Raw genomic sequence first — 19,603 nt, 5'->3', positions numbered from 1 at the left:
AAGAATGGGTTTGTGACTTTCTCACTCAATTGAAGACTCGCGTCACTCTTATGAAATGGTTGAACGGATTACAGACTTCGAGCAGTCTCTTGTTTTTCTTAAAGATAGTGAGGTCACGCGTATCCTGTGAGCATGGAGAAGCCGCGAGACGCGAGACTCGTATCTCGCGTCTTTGCCGCTCCACGCTCTCAGAGTTGGGCAAAGACAAGACACGTTATTTCCGGTGCGATACAAGAGATTCAATGGTTATCTCGATTATCTAAACACATTTATTTACGTGGTAAAGATTTGTTTTTAAATCTATCAACTGATGCTATTCCTATTTGGAACGAAATGTATTTGAAATAAAAAAAGAATACTAAGTAAAATAAGAGTTGTCTGCAACACGAAGCATGCCTTCGCATTAAGGCTGAGAATCCTAATGTTTATCATGATACTTTAATGCATATGTTCGAATGTTCCCAAAAATCTTCTGATAATCTGCCCGCAACCACCCTCACCCCGCCCCTCGCCACTGAACCGTACTGTTTTCACTCAGCAGCTGGTCAGCGGTCACGTCTATGAGGTAAACAAACCGATCGATTCCTGATCACCGTTCTTGTCGCTCGGAAAATCAAAATACCAGCGTGATATTTCCGCGAAGATGAAGCAGTTATGTTATTTGATTCGTACTTCACATTCGAGTCGAAGCTTGGGTGGCACAGGCTATTTCTTGCGGTGGAATCGACGAGGGGAATTCAGAAAGTCGTAGTGATTGAATTGTTGGAATAAATGGTCGCATGGGGATGGTAAGTTTAACGAACAATTTCAAATTTTTCCGCTTAAATTGAAAGTAAAGTTCATTTGAATTGCTTCCGTATGTATTTCTGACGGTTTTAAATCTACCTGCTTGATTTATATCGGTTACGCTTCATGTTTACAAGTCCCTCAAAATGGCGGCCAAACTTGGAGATTGCCGAAAATTAGGTAAGTTCACAGAGTTATAAAGTTCTCGTAAAGGTCGGGCCGCAAAGTTTTTTTTCTGTAGTTACCTTTTCTATGGCACCTACTTCCTAGCTATGTTAGTTGGATCAGTTAAGAACGCCTCACTTTTTCAAAAATTTACCTTGAATTTGATCGGTTTTGGCGTGTGTGATTTAGGCGAACCAATAAGGTGTCATTCAAGTCTTCCTGTTTCCTTGATTGACACATGATGGTTACGAAAGTCGCCTCGATAGATAAGATAGAGTTAATATACATAGCTGTGGTATTTGTTTTTTGCTGAGTTCCGTAGTTTTTTGTAAATTGTCCTCCAAAGTTGTATGAAATTAAAGTCTTGAAAAGTGTCACGACAAGCCTTCGCTCGAGTGAAATTGAATTTCCGTAAAACTCTGAAAAATAAAGAGATCCGATCAAACTGATTGTGGTTTTAGTATAGGTACATGAATGTCTTACAACACACGAGAAACGAGCGAAATCCGTGTCTCAAGCAAAATCGACCGGACCGTTCTTACGGAGACACTCTCTTAAGTTTGCTTTACCATTACTATTATTCACGTCATCTACTTTTATTACATTGGTAAAATCTGTACAGCCATCACACCAACCAACTCGCGCGCAAAGTAAGAAGACTATGTTGAAGGCTTGAAATTATATTACGTTCGATTTTCATCAAGAAATGGGCCAGGAATTTTCCACAATAGTGCAAATAATCGTGAAGGCTGATCGCGGAAAAGCGATTGCGTGACGCTCGGTAAGCTGTAAGATGACATGTTATTATATACCAGACGTAAAAACTCTTCAGATTCTCAGTCTGCACTTTGTACTCACTCTGCAGTCTATATTTTGTATCCGGTCTGCAGTCTTCTGTCTACATTTTGTACTAACAGGTATCCGTGGCACAAATACAGTTTATTTTTGGTTACATTTATTCGCACAACACACATAATCTACCACAAAATACCTGTGTGTGAGGTAATTCGACATTTTCATTCTTTCCCGCGTTAATAATCTTCTTTCCTTTTGTAAGAATGTAGACCACTTACAATGTTTCAAGTAATCCACCCACCCTACAAAAAATAACTCTTGCATGCATAGCATGGCTATGTTTTGAGACAGGTGTATGCCCTTGGCCAGACTTGAGCTCACTATTTCAGTATACTAGTCCGACACGCGTAGTATCACTACACTTGATTCCACGGATCCAGTACCATCCAGGTATCCCAGTTACCCTGCTCACAGGGTCTAGTTCAGGATTGTCGATTCATTTATTTGCATTCATTAATGTGGTCGGATTTTCTTCCCAGAAAAGGGCTATTGTGTTTATATGATAAACAAAATAATACATGGGTGCTTGTAGATATGGAATTTCTCTTCTCGTGTTCAACTCGACATCTCACTCGTTCACTGCGCTCACTCGTGAGCTATCGAGTTAAACACTCGAAGATTAATTCCATATCTACGCGCGCCCATGTATTATTCCCTATTTATTATTTTTTTTAACTTGTTAGTTCATTTTGTCAAGTTCTTTAAGTCTTTTGCTTAGGGAATATAAAATAATTAGCATGCTATCGCATTTCTTTTCGTGAGATGGTTGATTATACATGGGACTAGGGAGAGTAAGATTTAATCTGCGCCACTCATTACATGTTAAAACATGGAATTATCTACTCCATATTTACGATAAACCCCTACTCTCATATAATGCTTTCAACCAAGAATGCTGTTAAATTCTCTAAACCATTTTGCTGTTTACTTCTTCTCTCAGGCAGCTCACATCCCCTTGTTTCCACCATTGAAGTAGAACTCGGTGAACTACTCAGGCTACTTCAGAAATGGAGGAAGGAAGGTGAATAAATAATGCACTTTTAGAGAGAAATTGATCGAAGTTGAATAGTATTAGAATACTTTCAGTTCCTCGTAGAATTATAGTACCGCTCGCGTATATCTTAACCTAAGAAAGGAAAAATAAAACGCACCAAAAATCGCATGCAATTGCAATTAAAAAAAATGTGCGCGTCAAAAAATTGCATGTGCATAAGCTTGATACATCTGCCTCATTAGTATATGTGACGTTGCCCTTTTGTTTTTCTATTGATGGCGGTTTACCGTTTTAAAGAATAGGCTACAATGTACAAGCACTAAAATACTACACGGCTACCTACGACAAGCAAACTCGTTCGTTTCAAACACCGTTCTAACCGACCTTCCCGATATGCTATTACAAACTACTACGACTTCGTAATCGGAATATAAAATTGATTTATCATTTTCCAACGGAATTCTTTTATCAAAATAGCTATTTGTCACTCGGTTAAAAAAATAAAATAAAATAACATCCGTCACAATGGCTTGGGAATCCGTTCAAAATAAATTTATTCTCAGTGTATCGTAATTCGGTGGAATCAGCTAAGGCGCTCGTCTGTAACCAGTTGTCGCGTTCTGAGTGCAAACCCAAATGCGAATGTTTATTCCATAGCTTTATCATCGGTGAACATGCTGTTCTCGAAAACTGGTTCGTTCATCGCGCCATTTAGACAAAGAGTAACAAGTTCTACTAGCTTATTTTAATGGTGTTGTGTTACAGTAAGGTTACCTGTCACGACTATGTCTTGTTCTTACTCCTAAGAAAATTTTTATCAGAAACAGGATTTGCTTCTTGTTTTAATATTTGTTAAATCATCGATGTTCACCAAATTGCTCGAAAAAGGGAAGGGAAACATTAAATGGATCATGCCTAAAAGTACACACGAGTGACCACGAGTGACCGCGAGTGACTTCGGGTAAAAAAGCGAAAAAAATTGATCATTAACTAAAATAAAAATAATCGATCAGATAAGAAAAATATTACAGTGTATTTTATGGGAAATATTAAAGGAAAAAGAATTGTTGGAAAAAGAACTGTAGGGCTGATTTAGACAACCAAAAAAAGGATTTTAAGCTTTCTGAATGACAAATAAGAAAAACATATTTGATATAATTAATATATTAATTTAATTAATAGATCCTTAAAACATTTTCAAAAGTATAATGGTTTGAGATGTATGAAATTCATATATTTTCACTGCGGTGAAGAAATGAAATTAAGAGATCCTCGCAGCTTGAACCCATGACCTCTGCGATACCGGTGCAGCGCTCTACCAACTGAGCTAACAAACCAACTGGGAGCTGGACAATATGTTGGGTCCAAATAAACCATCCAAGTAAAGAATGATGATTTTATATATATGAAATTCATATATTTGCACTGCGGTGAAGAAATGAAATTAAGAGATCCTCGCAGCTAAGAACACTACTGAAACGAGTAGTATCGGTAGTAGTACCGGTATCGCAGAGGTCATGGGTTCAAATCCCGTACGAGCCTGAATTTTTTTCAGGTCCTATTTTCAACTACTAGTTCAGTAGTGTTCTTAGCTGCGAGGATCTCTTGGATTCGTTTCTTCACCGCAGGGCAAATATGTGAATTTCATATATCTCAAATCATTAAAGGCACATGAGTTGCGCATTTTTTTCGACCGTGTGCTGTTTCTACGCAGAATGCACTGGAAAGCTTACTTCCTCTTCAACCTTGGTACGACCACTCACTCCAAAGACACATACGACTTCAAGTCTACCAAGAACCCCTCCTCGGATCGACTAGTTAAAGGAATTTGAAGATGACATGCTAAAGATGATATTTACAAAACGTTTCAAACATGTAGACTGAACAGTTTTTCAGTTATTCTCAACAATTTTTTTTTTCGGTTTTAGAGCATTTTCGTTCAAATAAAGGTAATCTACTTTTTCTTTTAGAAAAGGAAAAATCAAACATTTTAAACACTTGGTAATCATCACCATGAAGATTAAATATTTTAACCATGTAAATAGCCCAATGGCATTAAATGTTTTGATATTTTTTCCAGTAAATACTTTTAAGAGAAATTATTCCCTATCTTAGATATTAACCTTTTTCTGTCTTTACTTCCATCCATAAATACTTTTTAGTGCTCTCAGCTGTTATTCAGTAACTTAGTTCAGTTAAGGAACATATTTTCAATTCAGTTTTGCCACTAAATCCATAATTTCAGTCAAAGGTAGAATTGAATTGGCTGTGGCATGTGATAATGAAACAATAATTAAAGATAGCTTATTTCATTTTTCTCTCCCTTGACCTCAATACATGTTATTATGCCTCTACTTTTTATATCCGGTGTGGCACTTAGTGCTAAATATATTTCTGTGTACCTTTGCTCTCAGGTAGTTTTCCTGTCCTTCTATTTTCAACCATTGATCTTGAGGAAAAACTGGCTCAACTAAGCATGGAGCTTGTGAGGCTCGAAGCTGAAGGTGAATATAAAATGTTTATTGATTCATTTTCAGAGAGAAATAAATCCAAGAATGCCATTAAAGGCTTTCACCCCTGTATCGAAATACCACTTTTCAAGGGAAATTATTCCTTATTTAAATGAACCTGTTGTCTGATTTTATTACTATTGATGAATGCTTCCACTCCTTGTTTAAATCACGCATTTTCAAGGTAAACTATTCCTTAAAGATTTGTAGTTATAAAGTGAGATTGCTGTCTAATACTCTCAGGTATTATGTAAAGTGTTTGCTTTTATATGAATTTTTTCTTAATTTAGTTTTTCTTATTCTGTGCTGTGATGAAAGGGAGTATTAAGTTGGCTGCGGCTTATTATGATGAGGCAATTTTTCTAAATGGTTGATTTCAACAATGACCATAGGAGATTAATAAAAAAACTGACACTATAACTGTGCTATCACATGACCCCAACACAATATGCAGTGCTAGTTAAATGCCTGTTTTTAATCATTTATGTGAAGTAGAGCACTGAATGCTAAATACAGTGTATCCTTCTGTTTACCTTTCCTTTCAGGTACTTTGCCCCCCCCTGTACCCTTAACTGCTGATCTTGGAGAAAAACTAAAAGGACTACTCACAGAACTTGAGAGACAAAGAGATAAAGGTGAGTGAAACATGTGTATTGGCTCCATTGAACAGGACAAAAAAAATATGGAAACTGATGCAAGAAAATGGTTAGACTAGTATTTCAGGCTTGTTTTTCTAAGTAACAAGTTGAAAGGTTTTAGTTTTTCATATAGGACTCCTAATTATATTATCTTCCCTCAAACATTTAAGTCTTGCATGCAACTTACAAAACATCTCCACCACTCATTACATGTTAAAACATCGAATGATATGTATTTACTCCATATTTAAGATAACCCCTCCTCTTATATAATGCTATTAACCAAGAATGCTGTTAAATGCTTTCAACCATTTTGCTACCTTCTCGTAGGTAGTTTACCTCCCGCTTTTTACACCATTGCAGTAGAACTAGAGGAACAACTCAAGAAACTTCAGAAAACGAGGATGGAAGGTGAATAAATAATGCACATTTAGAGAGGAAATAATTGTAGTAGAATGCTATCAAAATACTTCCAGTTCCTTAAAAAATTACAGTACCGCTCGCGTGTACTTTAACCAAAAACCGCGAATAAAACGCGCCAAAAATCGCATGCAATTGCGAATTTAAAAAAAAAAATGTGTGAGTCAAAAAATCGCACGTGCGCGCATAAGCCTGATACACCTGCCTCATTAGTACATATGAGGTGGTCCTTTTGTTTTTCTATTGTTGGCAGTTTGCTGTTTTAAAGAAGAGGCTACGATGTAATAGCACCAAAATACTACGCGGTTACCAACGATAAGAAAACTTGTTCGTTTCAATCACCGTTCTAACCGACCTTCCCGATATGCTGTTACAAACTACTGCGACTTCGTAATCGGAATATATGAATGATTTATAATTTTCCAACGGAATTCTTTTTTCAAAATTTGTCACTTCGTATTACAAAAACATCCGTCACAACGGCTTGGGAATCCGTTCAAAATAAATTTATTCTCAGTAGAATCAGCGAAGGCGTCCGTTTGTAACCAGTTGTCGCATTCTGAATGCAAACCCACGCGTGGATGTTTATTTCATAGCTTTATCATCGGTGAGCATGCTGGTTACCTGTCACGACTACGTCTTCAGTTCTCACTCATATGCAAATTTTTACTTATAAAGCATGAGGCTCTGCTGTGATTAGTTGTTTCTTCAACAGCTCTGATTGGTGCATTTGGATCCTTGCTGTTCACTCAGTGATTTGCTCCCTCGGCAGTCCGCTGTCGCACGGCTCTCCTGTTGTTGTGTTTTTTGATCGTGGGCATCCACGCTTCTGGAATTTCTATACCACTATCCCTGTTGATGTTGTTAGGGTGAAGTCTTACATGAATTGCCTCTTTGACTTTGCGCGTGTAGTAATGAGGGTCATGATCAATAAACTTTACTTCGTTCCAGAGTGGCTTGTGTTCGTCCTTGTTGGTTGGCCTGACAACGCGACGCAAGAGAACGTTTTCAGTTTGTGTCAGAGGAGCTTTCTAGGATTCATGTCCGGGCTCTCAGCAGGAGTAGGCTAGTATTTTATGTTATTATCTTCGAATTTTTGTCTTTGACATTGCGATTTATTATATCTTGATCTTTCGTGGTTGTAATATATTGCGCTTCGCAACCAAACTAATCGTCAGGTGCGATGCGAAATGAAACTGTTTACATTTCTGTGCGTAAACGCTGAAGCGAGTGCCGATTGCAATGAATAAAATGAAACAACATTCACGACCTTAAATGGTATTGTTTCTGATCCTCCTTGAAAGTGATCGAGTTAAGTTCGAAGTTTCGAAGAAATCATCACCAGCGATGCGAACACCAAATAGTTCACATTCCGCCGCGTAAACATTCAAGGGAATGCTAATTGCAATGAAGAAATTGGGAAGCAATGTTAGTGAGTATTTGCTTCGTTACTTGCTGTTTGTGATTATATGCGTGTTTCGATGCCTTTCGATGTAAGTGACATTTTCACGAACAACTCAAATCAAGCAAATCTACTGCTACTGCTCGTTATTCGATAAATTCGTGAACCGATGCGTCGTGCGTCAGTATAACATCGTAGCTTTTTTCATTACGTAAATTTTCCGTTGTCCTCTCGTGGCATTTTCAAACCTACAAGTTCTTTGTTTTACACAAAGGAAATTTCTAACACTGCATAACAAAAGCACATGAGTCGCGCATGTTTTTCGACCTTGCGCGCAAAACATTCGTATATACGCGTCTGACTACCCTGCGTCTGAGCGTATGTAATTCGTCTGCGCAGTGAACGTATACGCGAGGGGTACTGTAATTTTTTCCAGGGAACTCCTACAAATGCAGCCTTCTACTGCAGTAATTATTAACAATTGTTATGCTCATTGGATCCTCCATTGGCACTCAGCACTTAGATGGAGACTGTTTTCACGAGTGGTAAATCCTGGCAACCCAGCCATCAGCCGTCATGTAGTAAGGAGACAACCTCCCATTGCACTAGGAAATAAAAATTGTAGAAGAAAAGAAACAAAAGACGAGGGAAAAGTGAATTTCTTCTTAGTGCTTGTTAAAAAAATATCTGGCTTCTTAGGATAAGCTCATCCTGGTCCAAGAAAATTTCAAATTTTGCGACATATGCAAAATTACAGGTATTCTTTCAAGCTATGCACAGTTTACGTGGTGTGCGCGTGCAGCGGTTTAGATCTGCACAAGTGTCAAGTGCGCGGTATTGTTGTGGATGCAACTCCAGTATTTTATCAGATTGCCAAGACATTTTTAATCGTAGCCATTTACACCCTTCAGTTTGTTAAGGCACTGCAAACTTTATTGTCCAGGTCAAAGTCAAACCGCAGTGTACACATGCAGTTTATAACTTGGATTTTGTTACTTGAACGTTGAAGAGCCTTTGAAGCTACTTCAGAGTTACAATACTCACATGTGCTACTAGATGTTATTAACTTTACCTTATACTATCGCTGGCCGCACCTGTGGGTAATATGAAGAGAATCCTGTGTTTGGATTGGCTACCCAAGCTGCCCCCTTGGGATTGCCCACGTAGATTCCACACAAGAAAAACACTGCGCTAAGGCGACTTACAAATCTCGGTGATAGAGGTGGAAAAAAGGGACAGAAGACTGTCGAAGACATCATGAATGACTCGCGTGGGTTTATTGTGCTACAAACACATTTGGCTTTCTTTCCTTGCTCCTGAAATAAACAAGTCATTCTTGATTCTTAATAAAGCGAAATCTTTTTGTGTTTTTATGGACCTCGAGTTCGTCTTGGTCCATGAAAATACAAGAAAAAGAACTCTACCAATATTCAGCCATCTTGACATCACGCTTGGTTAACAAAACGCACACACACACAGATATGTATGTATATATTTGCTTGAACAGTACAGATGCACGTCTATAAACCTTAGTACATGTAGGAGGGTCTCAATGTAGTTAACCGTTAACCGTAAAATGGCCAAAAAAATTAGCCGTTGGGAATAAAAGTTGACAAATTTCAACTGTCAGTCGTAAAAATGGTCAACTGAAAAAATTATTCTTTAAACTTCTTAACAGATTTTTTCAAGATTTTCATTGGAGGGGCTAACAAGCCAAACTGGGAGCTGGTCAATGAATTGGGTCCAAATAAACTCGTTTCAGTAGTGTTCTTAGCTGCGAGGATCTCTTAATTTCATCTCTCCACCGCAGTGCAAATATATGAATTTTCATATATCTAAAATCATCATTCATTTGGATGTTTATTTGGACCCAATTCATTGACCAGCTCCCAGTTTGGCTTGTTAGCTCAATTGGTAGAGCGCTGCACCGGTATCGCAGAGGTCATGGGTTCAAATCCCGTACGGGCCTGAATTTTTTCAGGTCCTATTTACAACTACTCGTTTCAGTAGTGTTCTTAGCTGCGAGGATCTCTTAATTTCATCTCTCCACCTCAGTGCAAATATATGAATTTTCATATATCTAAAATCATCAGAAATTAATGTTATTAATAAGCAAGAATAACACTTGTCAATGCAAATTATTTCAAATGTGTTTTTGCCTCATTCTCTTCTCTAGTTAAAGGTAGTGTTGAGTTTCCATGCAATAAATTAAGGAAACGTCACATACATGTAGAGTGATTACTTTTTCAGTTGTTCTTAACAGTTTTTTTTTTGGTTTAAAAGCTTCTGTTTTTAAATGAAGGTAATCTACAGTGTACATGTACCTACTGGCATCTTTAAATGCAAGTTAGTATGCCTTTTCCAAACTATCAATTAGTAGAATGGTAATATCCCTCTGCATACCTTTGTTTATAGGCATGTTGCCTCTTCCTGGATCTTCCACCTTTGATCTTGAAGAAGAACTAGAAGAGCTACATAAGAAACTTCAAATGACGGAAGGTGAATAAAAATGGACTGTTAAATTAAATTTTGTGGTAAAACTAAACCAAGAATGCTTTTAAATACATTTAGTTCTCATTCAAAATATTTTTTTGAAAGGAAATTTCACCCCATGTAGTTTTCCCTCGCTCTGTGTTTTGCTTGAAGGGAACATTAAGATGGTAGAGGCTGAGGATGGTGAAACAGTATATAATGATAAACTAAGTTTTTTCGGTGTTGATCTTAAATTATGCCTTAAAAAACTGACAATGATGTAGTTTAGATAGATTTTGTACATCATATACAATCAGTTAATTGCATGTTGGTTTGACCTGTTATCGTGTCGCTATTAAAAGTAACACCATGAATTGCACTTTGTACCCTACCCCTGAGGGTTGACTCCCATTACTATGGACACCCTCGCAGGGAGATTAAATGTCTGAAATAGCGAAAAGTCTGTAATAACGGGGTGTGAGAGATAGGAAATTGTTTTGTTCCTTAACATATGAAATAAAGTTTCCAACATGGCCTCACAAACGGGAAAGAGATCTGGCCGCAAGCAGGAAATTCTCATGTTCACACCCTGTTGAAGAATGGTTTCTTTTTTCTCCTTTTTCATAATGTCACTTTATAGTATGTTAGTTAGGATTTTGGATGAAGCATTAACTGTCTGTTATAGCAAGAGAAAAGAACAAGTGAAACTTCGTATTGGGGGGGCTTGAAAGTGTCTACATTTCGGTAAAAGGAAGAGTCCGTTTTAAAGGGAGTTTATTTCAGTCATTTCTTCATGCTTTTCCCCAGGGGCTGGCTCTTGTTTGCAGTGGCGAGGTGTCTGTAATAGTGAGGGGTACGCAAGGCTAGAGTAAACTGTAGACTAATCCAAATTTAACATTGTTTCACTCTCTACTTTAGCTAAGAGTCGGCATGTGGTAAAAATACACAATAGTTGTTTTCAACGATGACCGTGGAGTTATAATGAAGAACTTACACTGTTTTACTCTAATATGACAATAATTTGCTGTTTGCACAAGTATATCTCTTGTTATCTTTTATGTTTAAAGTCAGACACTGAATTTTGAAAAGCCCTCTATACCTTTACCCCCAGGTTTTCTCCATTTTCTCCCCACTGATCTTAAGGAAGAGCTAGAGCAAGTATTTGAGGAAATTAGGATGCTGAGAACGAAAGGTGAATAGAAAAATTCATATCTTGTCATTTTTTAGAGAGAAACTGGTACAAGAATGCTAATAACTGTCCATAAAGTTTGCTTAGGTTTAAAAAATAAGCTAAGATATTTAATAGGTAAAAACCAAACATTTTCGAAACCAGGTCATCATCAGGGTGATGATGACCTAGTGTCGAAAAAGTTTGCTTTCTATATTTTTAAAATATTTTAGCCATGTAAATAGCTCAATACCATGAAATGAATTCATATTTTTTCCAGTAAGCAGTTTAAGAGAAATTATTCCCTACCTGAGATATTAACCATTTTTTGTCTTTACTTTCATCCAAGAATGCTGTGAAATGTTCTCAGCTGTTATTCAGTAACTTTGTTTTGTTGAGGAAAATATTTTCAATTCAGTTTTGTCTCTTAATCCACAACTTCAGTTTAAGGTAGTATTAAATTAGCTGTGGCATGTGATAATGAAATATTACTTATAGATAGGTTATTTCACAATTATATAATGGAAAACTTGCATTATTGTTCTTTCACTTGACCTCGATACATGTTATCATGCTTTAACTTTTTTATCAGGTGAGGTACTTAGTGCTAAATATATTTCTGTGTACCTTTGCTCTCAGGTAGTTTTCCTGTCCTTGATCTTGAGAAAAAACTAGCTGAATTGCGCATGGAGCTTCAGAGGCTCAGAATGGAAGGTGAATATAAAATGTTTATTGATTCATTATCAGAGAGAAATAAATCCAAGAATGCCATTAAAGGCTTTCACCCTTGTATCGAATTATCACAAGGGAAATTAATCCTTATTTAAAAGAACTGTTATCTGATTTTATTACTATTGATGAATGCTTCCACTCCTTCTTCAGATTATACATTTTCAAGGGAAACTATTCCTTAGTAAAGATGATCCCTCTTCCTTTATAATTATTAAGTGAGATAGTTATCTAATACTTTCAGTTCTTCACATGAGCCTAGTACAATGTGAAGTGTTTGTTAAATGCCTGTTGTTAACCATTTATGCGAGGTAAGGCACTGAATGCTAAATACAGTGTATCTCTCTGTTTACCTTTCCTTTCAGGTACTTTGCCTCCCCCTGAACTCTTTACTGCTGATCTTGAAGATGAACTAGAACGACTTGAACAACTTCTTATCGAACAAAGAGAAAGAATGAAAGGTGAGTGAAACATGCGTATTAAATCTGTTGAAAAGGGCAAAAGAAATATGGAAAGTAATGTAAGGAAATGGTTACACTAGTATTTCAGGCTTGATTTTTTAAGTAACAAGCTGAAAGGTGACACACTTTCTTTTTGTTTGTTATAAAGGACTCCTATTATTTTCTCTCCAATACCTAAGCCCTGCATGCAACTTGCAAAACATCTGCGCTGCTCATTACGTGTTGAAGCATTGGATAGTGTATTTTCTCTATATTTAAGAATAACCCCTCTTCTTATACAATGTTATCAACCAAGAATGGTGTTTAAAAATTCTTTAAACCATTTTGCTGTTTACTTCTTCTCTCAGGTAGTTCACATTTCCTTGTTGAAACAGTAATTAGACTACGCAAGGAACTTGAGAAAGTCAAGATGGAAGGTGAATAAATAATACACATTTAGAGAAAAAACAATTTTAGTAGAATGCTATTAAACGCTTCCACTTCTTTATCCAAGTATCTTTTTCCACTGAACTCCTGCAAGTGCAGTCTTTTTCTGCAGTAATTGTTTACAACTGCAATGCTCATTGGAGGCCTAAGATATAAGTTACGTTACTACATTGGCACCCAGCACTTAGATGGAGACTGTTTTCACGAGTGGTAAATCCTGGCAACCCAGCCATCAGCCGTCATGTAGTAAGGAGAAAACCTCCCATTGCACTAGAAAATAAAAATTGTAGAAGAAAAGAAACAAAAATACCAGGGAAAAGTGAATTTCTTCGTAGTGCATGTTAAAAAAAATATCTGGCTTCTTAGGATAAGCTCATTCTGGTCCTGGAAACTTTCAAATTTTGGTACATATGCAAAATTACAGGAACTGTTTCATGTTATGCGTAGTTTCGTGGTGCGTGCTTGCAGTGCACGGGATTTGCACGCGCATCAAGTGCGCGGTACTGTCGTGAATCTTGGATACAAGTCTAGCATTTTATCAGAGTGCTTAGGCATTTTTAATCGTATCCATTTACAACCTTGATGTGTTAAGTCCCGGCAAGCGTCAAATTGTGCTCTAATTTAGAACACATGCAGTTTGTAAATTGAGTTTGTATGTCGAATGTTGAGGAGCCTTTGTGTAAGCCATCTCAGAGTTACGATGACCACATCGCGCTACCAGAGGTTATTAGCATTCCCATATTGCTGCTTCAATAGTGCATGTAGCACTAATGCATGTGAGTGAACTGTAGTACATGCAAGAGGGTTTCAATGGGGCTAACCGTTAACCGTAATATAGCAAAAACATTTTGCTGTTAGTCGTAAAAATTGACGAATTTCAACCGTTAGTCTTAACATAACATAACTGTTTATTCACAATTCAAATTTTAATGAAAGGTAAAAAGGAAACAAAAAAGGTTACCCCTTTCAAGTTTGTCTCCTAAAATAATTAAAAATCACAGTAAAATAGTTCAAAATTTCCTAAAACATTAGTAAAATGAGTCTGTTCTTGAAAATGTTCAGAGTTTTTGCCTTTGCAACTTTTTTAGGTAAATTATTCCATTCATTGACTATACTTGCACAGAAAGAATACTTAAAACTGTTTAGCTTTGCGGGCAATGGTTTAAGTTTATGGTAATGGTTGGTTCTTAATGGTCGAAAATCATGTGCGAATGCAAAATACTCAAATGGGTGTAGCCCGTTAAGACTGTTAACCGTCTTATAGCACTCGGTAAGCGAAGAAAATAATCTTCTCTGATGTAGAGTTGGCCATTTAAGGACCTTTAAGCGCTCTTCATATGACATATCTTGGCCAACGTTTCTGATTGCATAGCTAGGTGTTTTGCGTTGTACTTTCTCTAAAATAGCCAAATCCTTTTTGAGGTGTGGAGACCACACTGGAGAGCAGTAATGAAGTATTGGACGTACTAAACTCGAGAACAATTCTGGGTTCCTGGGGCCCTTTGTTCGACCTATAAATCGGAGTACACTATTTGCCTTGTTTTCAGGCTCCGTGATAGATATGATGTGATGTGAATTCTAAGATCCTTAACGTTAGATTACAAAGGGTTAACCAAGGAAATTTTTCTTTTAAACTCCTTAACAAGAAAAAGTTAGCCCTAATATGGCCAAAATTTTAGCCGTTAGCCGTAAAAGCCATCACCCCATTGAGGCCCTCATGAAGCTCGTGCGTTAAGAAACTTTTGTATTAATGTTCCATGTCAGAAATGATTGACAAGACATGTTGGCGGTATCTTTGAATGGCAAATGTAAATTTGAACCCAAGCTTGTCCGTGATCTTTCACAGTTGATGACATTGACTCTTACGTTGTCTTTTAAGTAGTTCCTCATTTTAATAAATTCTCTGAACAGAGAATGTGACCTTAAGTACTAAAATAGTTTTATGTCTTTTTGTGTCCTTCATGATAGCATTGGAGAACGCCATGTATCTGACCATCAGATCAGGACTGGCGAAGTTTGATGTCAGTTTACCCGAGGAACTCCAGAACTATGTCAGTTACTTATTAGATGAGTCAGCCAAACTTCACTTACGTAAGCAAGGTACTTAACATTGTTAAAATAAGATTGTATTGGCTTTGAAACATATGTCCAGTTATCCATATTCGGTCGTAAGAATATTGAGAAATACTGGGTTTGTGTAATAGTCAAGAGATTTTTTTTTAAACCCAGATTTGTGATCTTGTGTTAGGATTTTTCATTCTTAGTAGACTTGGTGTCTTTATATAGTCATCAAATGACCTGCGCGGTCTAATGCCCGCTCTTAATAAGAAAAAAAAAAAGATTTACAAATAAACCCCTCTATGAAGGCCGTGGGCGGTTGCCCTGGCAGGGGCATTTAAAGCTGCAGGGCCAAGCGTGCATCCATGCGAGAAGAAAGTAGAATGAGAAGAGTGACGTTCATGGAATAAAAATCTGATTGACTGAGTAAGATTAGGCCGGACCGACATGACCTTTCTACTCAGTCCATAAGTGCATAGAATTCTGATGTTAAAGCTGGTCGCTTATGTGGTGTAACTTTAGTACTTTATGATCGTATTACCAAGAAAAAGACGTCTCTTTCAATTTTTCAACACGAATAGTTCGTTGTTATGTTTTTAAAGTGAAAACAATTTTTTTCTCTTGTGTTCTTGAAAATGTTCTGAAACTTTAAAACCAGATTTGGAAAAAAAACAACGACAGCAACTTCTCTCGCAGACTGTAGAGTTTTAGATTACTAGTTGGGGAAAAGATAATATTAGAATAAAACTTTATGACAATGATTTACAACTTCGCAAAGGATTTGCTGACATTTTAAGACTTCTTGGAAAAGAAAAAGACATTTATTGTTCATACCGCCCGTCTCCTTGTTTTACCAACTGGTTTCCTTTGACTTGGGATGATTCAACAATAAGTCGAAGCACGGAGACTCAAAATTATTTTTGTGTCCAATTTGCTGAGGTATTTTCTGTGCTTTGTCAGTTTTTAACTCGTGAATTGCGCGCATGCGCAAGAGCGAGTTATAGATACGATGTGGGGAATGGCATTCGCTCGCTCGCTCGATTGGTCGATTCCTGTAAACTTTTTTTAGATTTTAGGCTTTTGAGTGCATTTTATAGTTTTTGGCGAGCAATAAATAGACGAAATGGCGACCTTTGTTGCTAAGAATAGTGGTGGGGTGAAAAAGAAGCCAATGATAATCTTAAAAGAGTTTTTTTTTTCGTTTTAGTTTTAACAAGCGGCGCCAGCGACTGGCAGGCATGCAAGGATTCACACTGAAATAACAGAACAACCTTCGTTTTTCATAAAATTGTAATTTATAATCCTTGAACTTGAAAACAATCCGAAGATTCATTGAAAATATCACTTACTGCGAAGCGCTCGGAGTTTACAGATGTTCAAAAGCTTTTTCTGTTATAGCGTGAGATTGAGGACAAAATTGATCATTACGTTTCGTCGCGTGTGTTTTTCCTGTGAGAAGCAACAAAAGATGCCGGCGACTGACGAAATAACAAGTTAACACGAAAATCAGATAACACCTAAACAAACAATTTTAGCTACCGATTTTCAGTGAATTTTTAAAGAACAATTTTCTTTTAAGTTTCAAGACAATTTGAAGATTCAACATACAAACAACGTACTAAAATGCGAAAGTTACACACCACAAAATTGATAAATAGGCCTGAAATGAAATTCTATCTTGTTATTGATCATACGTTGCCTAGCACGTGACCTAAATCTACCCAGGCGGAGATCCAAAATGACGGTGGCAGGCTTGGCTTAGTTATATCACTCAAAACTCGTTCCCGTTTGTCTCATTTGATAAAGAGGGAATCGTTAATGTTTTCATTAAGACAGTATTGCCTTGATTTTCTAATATTTACAACGAAAGACAGTAAATTTCACTTTTCACCCACATTTACTTCCAACCTTTTCTTTTGAACCAGAAACAAAAATGATAGACGTTTAAAACACGTGACATCATCCACCTTGTCAAATGTAATAGCATGATCATTTCAATTGTAATGCCTTCTTATCCCAACGTTACTTTGTTTCTTTGCTACATTAGCGAACACTGAACTACTGCTCGTACTCTAGATATGACAATCAACCACAAAATTCCCTAAACCAGATAACATTAAACATAATCTGAAAAATCATGTGTCAATTCACGAGTTTGCTCACAGAGCACTTTGATTAGACTAAAGCAATGGAAAGGTAGTGTTTTTCACTAATGTTTTCAAGTAAAAATTAATATTTCTTTTGTTTTAATCCTTTAGTACTCCAACCACCTCGTGCCTTAGAGAAATTACGAGAAGCAATGGATAAAGGCGAATTGAAAACATTCCTTACTATTCACATCAGAGAAGGTGCATGGCAAGTGGTACTGCTGTTTATGGATGAGCTCCCTAAATATAAACTACCACGGGACTGGTGTGGTATAATTCTTATCAAGGACGAGGACGAGGAGGTATCTAATGAAGTGATATACAGTTCGACGTCAGGCATATTGAATGGGTGGCCAACACATTACGACCCTAGTTTGGAAACACTGTGTAAAGCGATCACCAACAAGAACTGGAAAGTAACCAGATTAATTCTCTCTCTGAGTCGGATACCTGATGAAGGTTTGAAGAACTTGAGTACAGCGCTTACTCAGAGTGAACTTTACAGCTTGACACTGTATGACATTGGTTTACAAAGTCAAGGATTAGAACACCTGTGTAACGCGCTAACCAGCGTTAACTGCAGATTAACAAACTTAAATGTCAGTAACAATCAGTTGGGAGACAACGGATTGAAACACTTGTGTGATGCATTGACCAGCAGTAACTGTGCTTTAACCAAGTTAATAGTCGGTTTTAATAGATTAGGAGATGGAGGAATAAAAGAATTGTCCGAAGTTTTAACCAAAGGATTCTGTACATTAACAAGTTTAGACATACGCGGCAATGAATTTGGAGATGAAGGAATCAAGCACTTGTGTAGGGCCTTGACTGATACCAAATGCAAACTACGGAGCTTAAACCTCCGGGCAAATTCGTATGTAACAGATGATGGAAAAAAATATTTGTCTCAAATGTTAACTGGTACTGACTGGGAAGATGAAGGAGCTCTACGACTTTCCCGTTCGACTACAAAGGAGACCAAGGAACAAGTCAGTGACACAGAGCCGTGACAGGTTCCTCCTGTTATGTTTCGCTTGTCATTAAATAAATTCCATTTTTATAAATGACAACTTAAAGATTATTGTTCAAGGTGATTAATTCGATGACTGACCTTCTAGTCACTATCACTTGTTGAACAGAGTATTAAAATTGACCAGCAGTGAGGCAGTCGAAACATCGCGATCAAGAATCAAGGAAAGACTCGGTATCATGACACAAATGATTATTAAACGTTCATTGTTGGATAGACGAATTTCACTGTTTTAAAAATTAGACTATAAATGCAACTGTAATTTCGTATAACAGATCTGTTGGTAACAATGTCAAAATTTTGTAAAAAATGTTTTGAGCTACAGGCAATTGGTTATACGGGTGATACAGCTGTAATAAGATGCCAAGAATATTGAATAATATTTTGATAACCTATCTAAAGAATATCGTTGTCTACCAAAAGAAAACTTTGAAAAGATTACATGAATTAGTGACGTATAAATAAAATAACAACATATTTTCTCAATTTTTTTTAGGCTTTCATATTTTTTGTTAGTAGACTCCAAGAGTATAATGTTTAAGCTTCATTTAAATATTTGGAATGTTTTTTTCTGCCTTGTTCATTTTCAAAGCCAAATGTAGGCGTTGTAAAACCAATTGTATTCTCGTTCAAATGAGTTTATTTGGACTTTACCTCGTAATTCATTTACGCGAAGCTTTTTCTCTAACTCGTAATTTTTTCATCCTAGTTGATGATTTTATGAAGAGCGGAGTTTTGTAATACTCTTAAATTACATACGAATGGTAGGAAATTGTTTCAGGACGGGTTACGTAGTCTTATTAATGTATAATCCCTTTTTCAATTTACCGGAATAGTTTAGAATGTAATGTAGATGTAATCTAATCGATAATATTTAAGTTATTGTTCCAAAATTCTCAACTCTCGGTAGAAATCATATTTTACATATATATTTGATATTTTGTAAAGGACCACACTAAACTGCGAAGTATATCAACCAAGGACATTGAATATGTGAAAGGACTGCAGTTAAATTTAATAAATGTGGTTTTGTTTTTTTTACGATCCTATCTTTTACTGAATCCGTCGGTAGAGCCTTAATGAAGGAAACACGGGCTAAAACACACGTACCCGTTTTATTTGGACACGAAGGTTCTTTTCCCGTTTGTATTTTGTCCAGGATGAGTAGAAGTAACTCCTTCCATGATCAAAAGCAAAACTCTAAATGGCTTGCGCAAGAGCCTAGTTTAGGGTGTTCTTTGTGTGGAAGTGTCGAGTAATTTCGATAGGCAGGAACACTTTTCCATAAAACCAACTGTTTGGACTTAGCCTTGGACTTCCTTTCAATCTCCTCGCAAATTTC

The 19,603-nt window shown here is 36.9% G+C and overlaps 2 protein-coding genes across 2 annotated transcripts in view; both read left to right on the top strand.

Moving 5' to 3' along the window:
* Window positions 1–19,603, top strand: part of LOC113669106 (uncharacterized) — a 388,759-nt gene that overhangs the window by 123,822 nt on the left and 245,334 nt on the right. The window contains exons 16-20 of the mRNA XM_089185219.1: window positions 5,856–5,945; window positions 6,279–6,359; window positions 10,186–10,269; window positions 11,354–11,434; window positions 12,050–12,124. Of these exons, the coding sequence (XP_089041345.1) occupies window positions 5,856–5,945; window positions 6,279–6,359; window positions 10,186–10,269; window positions 11,354–11,434; window positions 12,050–12,124 (411 nt within the window). The remainder of the gene's footprint in view (window positions 1–5,855; window positions 5,946–6,278; window positions 6,360–10,185; window positions 10,270–11,353; window positions 11,435–12,049; window positions 12,125–19,603) is intronic.
* On the top strand, window positions 14,988–19,302 carry LOC149039300 (uncharacterized). Its single transcript, XM_089185238.1, has 2 exons — window positions 14,988–15,126; window positions 17,343–19,302. Exons 1-2 carry the CDS (start codon window positions 14,988–14,990, stop codon window positions 18,239–18,241), a joined length of 1,038 nt encoding a protein of 345 aa, XP_089041364.1. The 3' UTR covers window positions 18,242–19,302.

The sequence above is a fragment of the Pocillopora damicornis genome, chromosome 10 (assembly GCF_964200805.1).
Source record: "Pocillopora damicornis chromosome 10, jaPocDami1.2, whole genome shotgun sequence".
Classification (NCBI taxonomy): Eukaryota; Metazoa; Cnidaria; class Anthozoa; order Scleractinia; family Pocilloporidae; genus Pocillopora; species Pocillopora damicornis.
The sequence above is the reverse complement of the archived record's forward strand: the minus strand, read 5'-3'. Positions and strand labels throughout refer to the sequence as shown.

Coding starts and splice junctions, on each gene's coding strand:
- LOC149039300 (XM_089185238.1), top strand. CDS start 14,988: ATGATAGCATTGGAGAACGCCATGTATCTGACCATCAGATCAGGACTG. Junction 15,127..17,342: donor ACTTCACTTACGTAAGCAAG/GTACTTAACATT, acceptor TTAATCCTTTAG/TACTCCAACCACCTCGTGCC.